Here is an 8,993-nt window from a genome sequence, read left to right as displayed (position 1 = left end):
GGGAAGCAGGCTCCCTGCTGAGCAGAGAGCCCGATGCGGGACTCGATCCCAGGACCCTGAGATCATGACCCGAGCCGAAGGCAGAGGCTTAACCCTCTGAGCCACCCAGGTGCCCCTGATTTTTCTTTCTTATGGGTCCTAGTTTTCTGTTTATTTATTTGACAGAGATCACAAGTAGGCAGAGAGGCAGGCAGAGAGAGAGACAGAGGGGGAAGCAGGCTCCTTGCTGAGCAGAGAGCCTGATGTGGGGCTCGATCCCAGGACCCTGAGATCATGACCTGAGGTGAAGGTAGAGGCTTTAACCCACTGAGCCACTCAGGTACCCCTGAATGTGATAATTTCTTATTAGATGCCAGACATTGTTAATTTTACTTACTTGATTCTGGTATTTTGTCTTCCTTTAAGAGCTTTGTTTGGGGACATAGTTAAAATACTTAGAAATAAATGAGAGTCTCGCCTTTTAGATTTCCTCCGGCCTTTAGCGGAGGGCTCATTTTACCCCCACTTCGGCGGCGGTCTGCTCCTGAGTGGCTACGCAGTGCCCGGCAAGTTGCAGGTGTTTCCCCTTGAATGATGAAAACACAAACTAGGCCTGCCCTGTGGGAGTCTGGCCTTCTCTTTCCAGGCGGTTCACACCCTCCTGCACTGATCAGTGCCCAAGTGAAGAACTGAAAGGCCCCTGTAGGTCTTCAGATGCCGCCTTCTGTGCCCCTCTCTCCTCCCCAGTTCTCTGCCTAATTCCAGCATCTCTGGGTTAGTCAGATGTGGCTGCGCTCGCCAGATAAGTACCTTGTGTCTGAAATGTAACTGTGAGGTAGGTATGGGCTAGAGAACAAACTCGTGTCTTCAGTATTTAAGTGGTGTTGAAGTTACGAACATGAAGAATTTCCAAACTGATGATGCGGTCTGGGCAGAGAGAGAAGGAAAGGAGGAAAACAACGGGAGGAAGCAAGGCGGCAGCAAGTTGGAAGATGAAAGAAGAATAAATGGTTTTTCTGCAGGAGAGCGATCTAGTAAGATCAGACTGAAAAATAATTGTTGCGTTCCTACATTAATTAACCCAGATTGGATACTTCTTGTTCTTCTATGCTGCTAGATTCAACTTATTAATATATTTTGCCTCTGAAGTCATTAATAAGATTTTCCTATAATTTTCCTTTTGTTCTATAGTCCTTGTTAATAAGTTTTTGGCGTCAAGTTTAGGTTAGCTTAATTAAAAGAATATTCTCTTGGGGCACGTGGGTGGCTCAGTTGGTATATTATCAGACTCCTGATTATGACTCAGGTCATGATATTAGGGTTGTGGGGTCGAGCCCTGCATTGGGCTCCATGCTTAGTGTGGAGTTAGCTGGAGATTTCTTTCCCTCTGCCCTTTCCCCTGCTTGTATGCTTGATCTCTCTCTAAAATAAATAAATAAAATCTTAAAAAAAAAATCCCTCTCTTTTTGGACAGTTGGAATATTTTGTGTGTGATTCGAATTATTTTTTTTCTTTGACTGTTGCTAGAGCTCATGGTAAAAGTGTTTAGGCCAGGAGTTTTTTGCATGTATGTATTCAATAAGTGATTTGATTCTAGATAATAGATACGGGTTTCGGTATCTAATAATAATACTTATGCTTGTATTGTGATTTCAGTTAGGTCATTTCTTTCCGTTCTTTTCCCAACCTTGGGAGGTAGGTGAGCCCGCTCTCCTTCATTGCACAGATGGGGAGAGAGAATACTGAGAATGCAGTAGGCGGCAGGCCTGTCGCTGCTGGGAAACAGTGGCCGTTGGCCTTACTCTGCCTGGAATGCTACTCTTCCTCCACAGCCAGGTGTGAAATACGAGTGTTACCAGCATCTTGGAAGTGGGAGGCATGTTGGAGATTTTCTAGTTAAGGACACGCCGGGGACAGTCCGTGGACCTGTGCGGGTCTGCAGACTGCGTCTTACTGGTCTTTAGCAAGAGAAGCGTGAAACTTCTGCATAAGCTTTGAAAAAAAATTTTTTTTAAAAGATTTTATTTATTTACTTGACAGGCAGAGATCATAAGTAGGCAGAGAGGCAGGCAGAGGGGGTTGGAACAGGCTCCTTGCTGAGCAGAGAGCCCAATGCGAGACTCGATCCCAGGACTCTGGGATCATGACCTGAGCCGAAGACAGAGGCTTTAACCCACTGAGCCACCCAGGTGCCCCTGAAAATTTTTATTACAATGATGGCGCATGCCTCAACATCCAGGTGCATCTGTGCATTCACTGTCAACTTGAGAACTGTCGATCTGGTGTGTCCTCCCCGCTGTAAGAGAGTCTTTCCAAATAACAGCTTAGGCAAGTGATAATCTACCTGAGCTTTACTCTCCCTTTAAGACTTGCAGTTTCTCCTCTCTTTTTTTTTTTTCTATTAATAGCCCTTCCATTCTCCTAGTTATGCAAGTTCAAAGTCATTGAGTCATTATCGACTTTCTTTCTTTTTTTTTTTTTTTAAAGATTTTATTTATTTATTTGATAGAGCGAGACAACAAGTAGGCAGAGAGGCAGGCAGAGAGAGAGAAGGAAGCAGGCTCCCTGCCAAGCAGAGAGCCCGATGCGGAACTCAATCCCAGGACCCTGAGATCATGACCTGAGCCGAAGGCAGAGGCTCAGCCCACTGAGCCACCCAGGCGCCCCATTATCAACTTCTTATCCTTCATATCCAGGCACCAAATTGAGCTAATTCTTCTATGCTAATGGCCTTATGGTAACGGTCTTGTTCTTTCCACTATCTCTGTGGCCTTTCAGTTGCAGTGCCGCCCGTCCTTGAGTTGGCCAGCGGCTGGCTCGGAAGTCAGTCCCTTCGTTCTTGGGCTCCTCTTTATCATTTCCAGCAGTTTGTCCCACTGCTGTTGGACACCTCATCTGCACTCTGCCTTCTTCACGTCTGAAATGCGATGTATTTCCTGCCCCGGGTCTGCTCGTGTTCTTCTTCCCGGTCTTGGCTGATGGAAATGGCCACATGATGAGTGTCCCTCGCATCCTCCCATGCCGGGTGACAAGGTCTGCCTTTCATACGTGCAGGATCCCTTTCTTCTAATGCAGTCCGGCTGCTGCTGCCCTCGTGTGGGTTCTTGTTACCTGGTTCCTGGAGTTTTATACTAATTTCCTCCCTGCCCTCTTTCCTGTCACTTCCTCACTTCTTCTTTTTTTTTTTTTTTTTAAAGATTTATTTATTTGACAGACAGAGATCACAAGTAGGCAGAGAGAGAGAGGAGGAAGCAGGCTCCCCGCTGAGTAGACAGCCCGATGTGGGGCTCGATCCCAGAGATCCCTGAGATCACGACCACCCAGGCGCCCGTCTTCCTCATTCTGCCTGCTGTCAGTGCAGTCTTCCTTGTGCACGGTTCTATTATTGTTACCTGTTTTCTTCAAACTCTATGAGGTTCTTCACTGCTGGTAGAATAAAGGTTAGGTTTAGAAAGTTTGCCTTACCCACTGCACTCCCCTATGTACGCCACGTCTTAGCCGAAGCAAGCTACTTAGTACTTCATGTTCTCTATCCTGTCTATCTCTGAAGCCTGGCTTGTATTCGTTTATCCTTGTGAGGTACCTTTTCCTTCAAATTCTACCCTTCCTTCACAGTTCGGTTCTGTTGGCATCTCCTGTGCCGAGCCTCTCATCCAGCAGTCTTGCTCGTGAACTTTAATAGCACGTTAGCCATACCTAGACCTCTCTATGTTCTCTGCCTCACATTGAAGATATTTATAGTATCTACCGGCTCGACTGGGACTCCCGAATGAAAACCTGGTGTGGGACTTCAGGGAACAATTCAAAATAAAGATTCCTGGGCCCCATTCCGTGGAAATTCTGGTTTAGTAGATCTAGGGTAGGTGTTGGGATCTCAAATTGTGAAAAACTCCTAGATTTTTCTAATTGGAGATCATCAGATATTTGAGTCATTGGTCAGCCTGCTCCATTGTTTTAGTTCTTGTTTTTAGTTACTGTTACTAGTTATTGTTTTGATTGTCTTTTGAATTGTTTAACTTTGGGGATCTGTTTATCTTGTCTAAACTGCACTGCAAACTGCTTAAATTTTTTTTCTCCTTTATAGGACTCTGTGTAATAGACGTTATAGCAAATGTTGAATGTTAAATAAATGAAAAGATTGAAGTAAGATCCTTCACTTGGTGTTTTTGTAGCAGCTGCTATACTGAAGAGAACATGTTTCTTGGGACTTACTTCTTAGATCAGAAATTTGCAAAGTGGGGAGTTCATGGCTGGCTAAGTCCCTTACTTAAAGTGTCTGCCTTTGGCTTAGGTCATGGTCCTGGAGTCCTGGGATTGAGCTCAGCGGGGAGTTTGCTTCTCCCTCTCCTTCTGCCCCTTGCCCTCTCACTGGCTCTGCTTCCTCTCTCTTTCTCAAATTTTTTAAGAAATCTTTTTTTAAAATGGTATCTCATGTTAAGAAAATAATAAAAATTATTATAGAATGGGGGCGCCTGGATGGCTCAGTGGGTTAAAGCCTCTGCCTTCGGCTCAGGTCATGATCCCGGGATCTTGGGATCGAGCCCCACATTGGGCTCCCTGCTCAGTGGAGAGCCTGTCTCTCCCTCTCTTTCTGCCTACTTGTGTTCTGTCTGCCAAATAAATAAATAAAATCTTAAAAAAAAAAACAACCAAAAAACAGTACATGTAAAAAGGCAGCTCTTTGATAAGGCACTGGTGGAATTCACTGCTCCGTTTCTGGTATGACCTGTTATGAAATTACACTGAGTGTTTCCGCATAACTGCCGTGTCATTTACTCCGAGGTTTTGGTAAGTAAAGGTAAAGAAACTGTTTTCTTCCCGAGAACCCCAAGTCCCTTAACATTTAAAAGACCCTGATGCACGGAGTTGATATTGACATGCTGGAGAGGTGAAGCGTCTGAAAGCGCAGGGTGGGCTCTGCTGCCTTCTTCATTGTCGAAATAGTGTCCTTCCTTTCAGCCCTACCGGAATTCTCTCCTCGAATTTTGTGATGTGCTCACCTGCCCCAAATTGTGACCCTTGTGCCTCCGACCCGCTTCTTGACCCGCTTTCCCCCTCTCTTAACCGAGCCGGACGTTTCATCAGTCCCTCCCTTGTCTCCCTGCTTTCTCCAGGTCCGATGACGATGATACGGAGAGTAGGAGCTCCAGGGTGACCCAACTTTGCACTTACTTTCAGCAGAAATATAAGCACCTCTGCCGCCTGGAGCGGGCAGAATCTCGTCAAAAGAAATGCCGGCACACGTTTAGGAAAGCTTTGCTGCAGGCGGCCAGCCGCGAACCGGAGAGCACCGGCCAGCTGATGCAGGAGCTGCAGCGGGCTGCGTGCGGCCGGACCAGGTGAGAGCCCCGCGCCGCCGCCGCCCGCTCCGTTTTCTCTGGGTTGCCACAGGCTCGTTGAGGCGCCGCCGACAGTGGGCATCTAAGCCTCAAATATTTGAGCATTGCGTTTTGTTTTCATCGCTCAAAGAAAATTTAACATCACGTGGTAAGAGATCATCGCCACGAGCTGCCCGTAAAAGTATTGCCGTCACTTTGCCAGAGTTTGATGAGAATTTATTGGGTAAAGTATTTGAGAATGCTAAAACAATCACAATGCTTAGAGATTTCATGTATTATTTAAAAGTGATATTTACAGTTTTTTTTTCTTACTAGAGAAATAGTATTTTATATTTTTTACTTACATTTAAAAAAAAATTTTGTTCCAGCGTATTTTCTGTTAGTATCTCCATTATCCTGCATATTATGTCTTCAGAAGACTTCATTACATTGCATTTCTTTGGGGGGGGGGAGAATCTTTTCTGTTTATATTATTAGTCCAAGTATTTGTTGTATTGTAAATCTAGAAAATATAAAAAAAAAATGGGAGGAGGGGGTTTCCGTAACATCACCGTGCACAGAACAGAGAATGAGCACTGTGAACATTTTGATTATTTCCTTGTAGTCTTTTTTCTCTGTGTGTGTGTACATGTGTGTGTTTGTGTGTGTATGAAATCTTCCACTGAGCCATGTATTTGTATTAAAAAGCAACATTGAGATCATGCCCTAGGTATATTTTATTTCCTAATTTTGCCCATGTAACATTGGATTATAACCGTTTTCTCATGATACAAATTCTTTAAAACATGGCTCTTAATGACTTTGTAATATGGATGTCAGCCCTTGGGCTTTCTCTGTTTTAGGTATATATTTAAGTAAAACTGGGTCTATGTTATTTAAAAGCAATGTGCCCATTTTTTCCCTTAAAAATATATCATATAGCCATTCACCTATATTCTCAAAAACTTGTTTCAAAAATATGGTTTATAATGTGTGCGTAGTATGTTATTGTCTGAAAATCCATAAATTGGACATGTAGAAGTTACCTGATACTTCAATGAAGAAATTGATGGTGTTATCATTTTGGAAATCAGTTTAGGTGGTGAAATCATAAATCATAATTAGTTATTTATATACCTTTAAAAATACTAGCTTAAGAGGCGCCTGGGTGGCTCAGTCATTAGGCGTCTGCCTTCAGCTCAGGTCATGATCCCAGGGCTGTGGGAATGAGCACCGCGTGTTGGGCTCCCTACTCAGCAGGGAGTCGGCTTCTCCTTCAGCCCCACAAGCGAGCTTATGTTCTCTCTCTGCTAAATAAATAAATAAAATCTTTAAAAACAAGCTAGCTTAATTGAATTAAAATTTTCCAAAATATCTTCACATTTAATTAAGGTTATTTCCTTAATTATTTTTTGAAAATTATTTTTTTCAGATTAGAAGGCATAGTTCTTTTTTTTTTAAAGATTTTTATTACTTACTTGAGAGAGAGAGAGAGCACACATGGAGAGGAGGGCAGAGGGAGAATCAGGCTCCCCACTGAGCAGGGAGCCCAATGCAGGGCTGGATCCCAGGATCCCGAGATCATGACCTGAGCCAAAGGCAGATGCTTAACCAACTGAGCCACCCAGATGCCCCAGAAGACATAGCTTTTTATGGAGTTTATTATTTCACAATTTTTACTTACTATTTTTTTCAGATAACAACCTTGAAATACACACACACACAGACACTTTTATGAGTTTGTATACCATAATATTAGCAGTAGCTTTCTCAAGAGGGTAGGATTATTGATAAATGAAAGTTTAAAAAAATTTTCCTATAGTGATCATGAGTCACTGAGGAAAAGGAGTTTAAAACAAAACTTAAAAAACCCTTTATTTATAGCCTCTGATCATATTTCTTATGTACCTATATATTTTTTGAAATGTCATTTTGGTTTTACGTATTTTGGTTTTTGTTAATATTTGTTATAAAAAATAACCTATTTTTCAGTTGCATATATCAGAAAGATACTCTACCCCTAAGAGTATTCTGCTGCTTAGGACATTTAGAGTTGTTTGAAACTTGGTGTGTGTGTGTCTTGTATACGTAGTAATACGTATACTATTATACTACGTAATGACCGCTGCCTGCAGTATATTACTCACTCTTAGAGCCCCGACTCCTGTGTAGGGGGGAGGTAGTGTCCGTTCTAGAATGTCCTTTAAATCTTTTTTTTTTTTTTTTTTTTAAGATTTTATTTATTTGACAGAGATCACAAGCAGACAGAGAGGCAGGCAGAGAAAGAGGAGGAAGCAGGCTCCCTGAGAAACAGAGAGACCAATGCGGGGCTCGATCCCAGAACCCTGGGATCACGACCTGAGCCGAAGGCAGAGGCTTTAACCCACTGAGCCACCCAGGCGCCCCTAGAATGTCCTTTAAATCTTAGCTTCCATACTCAAGAGACTTAACTTTTCTTAGAGAAACATTTCCAGGTTCCACTACATTAGGTCCCCAATTACATATGCTTATTGTGTTTCGTACTCTGCTTCACTGTCCAGTTGTGTACTAATATTTCTGTCAGGCTAGACAGTCTCTTCTTTTTTAAGGTTTTATTTATTTTGAGAGAGAGCACAAGCAGTGGGGGCAGTGGAGTCAGAGGGAGAGGGAGAAGCAGACTTCCTGCTGAGCAGGGAGCCAGACACAGAATTGGATCCCAGGACCCTGAGATTATGGCCTGAGGCGAAGGCAGACAACCGACAGAGCCACCCAGGCGCCCCAAGCTAGACAGTCATTTTTGCAAGGGCAGGAACAATGTACATTTTGTTCTTAAGTCTCTGGTATTGACGAATGAATGGATAGAATTAAACAAGTGAAGAGTGTCTGTTCTCTATTTGTCGAAAGAATTCACTTGGTTTAACATAGGTTTTGAAATAATGATATCTAACATTTACATTAGATAATGCTTTCAAGTGTATAATTTCAGTAGAGACCAGTTTTGTCTGGCGTGAAGCTGTGTAGAGCATTGTATACATTGAATCTAGTATATTATTAGGATCTTGTCAAAGATGTAAGGGACTGTCCTCTGAGTTTGAGACACTCGGTATCTGTGTAGAAGACTGTATCTATCTATGATTTTTAACTGGCAGAATCCCCCTCACCCCCCCCTTTTTTTTCTAAAACATTTCCCAAACCTTCATTAGTGATTTTTTAAAAAAAATTCATGATAATTAAATATTACTAAACAAATACAAACTCTAATTATTAATTTGATGTCATTTGTTTCTGTCACTCATGATTAGTAAAAAGTTTATTAGTCAGAGCCTCTCTGATAATCACTTAACAGTGTGCCATAATCCTTTGTTGGTGATGGGTGGTTTACTGCTTTACTTAAGTTATATTTCAGGCTCACAAAAAATCAGCTGTTAGTTGGATAATGTCCTCTGTTTGATGTTTTTGCTTTCAAAGACTGGTTCCACAAAAGACATTTAAAAAGTTGCCTTTAAATGTTTTAGAAGTTAAAATTTTGATGACTGCCTTTTAGTAGATATCCTTTAACATAGAGTTTGGATCTAAACTGAATAACATTATTCTTTCTCATCTAAGAGCTTTGTCATATATATTGGTGACTATGTGGACTAAACCACTGAAATAGCTTAAGTATGTAAACTCAGATCTAGTTATCTTGTAGCCACAGTCCTGCAGAGACTAGTGTTG

General features: G+C 42.3%; 1 protein-coding gene across 3 annotated transcripts in view; it reads left to right on the top strand.

The window, feature by feature from the left end:
- Positions 1–8,993, top strand: part of INO80D (INO80 complex subunit D) — a 67,218-nt gene that overhangs the window by 38,530 nt on the left and 19,695 nt on the right. For all 3 annotated transcript variants that reach the window (XM_059393300.1, XM_059393301.1, XM_059393298.1), the window contains one exon: positions 5,094–5,318. In XM_059393300.1, the coding sequence (XP_059249283.1) occupies positions 5,094–5,318 (225 nt within the window). The remainder of the gene's footprint in view (positions 1–5,093; positions 5,319–8,993) is intronic.

This window comes from Mustela nigripes, chromosome 3 (assembly GCF_022355385.1).
Source record: "Mustela nigripes isolate SB6536 chromosome 3, MUSNIG.SB6536, whole genome shotgun sequence".
NCBI lineage: Eukaryota > Metazoa > Chordata > Mammalia > Carnivora > Mustelidae > Mustela > Mustela nigripes.
This window is presented reverse-complemented; position numbering and strand designations above follow the sequence as displayed.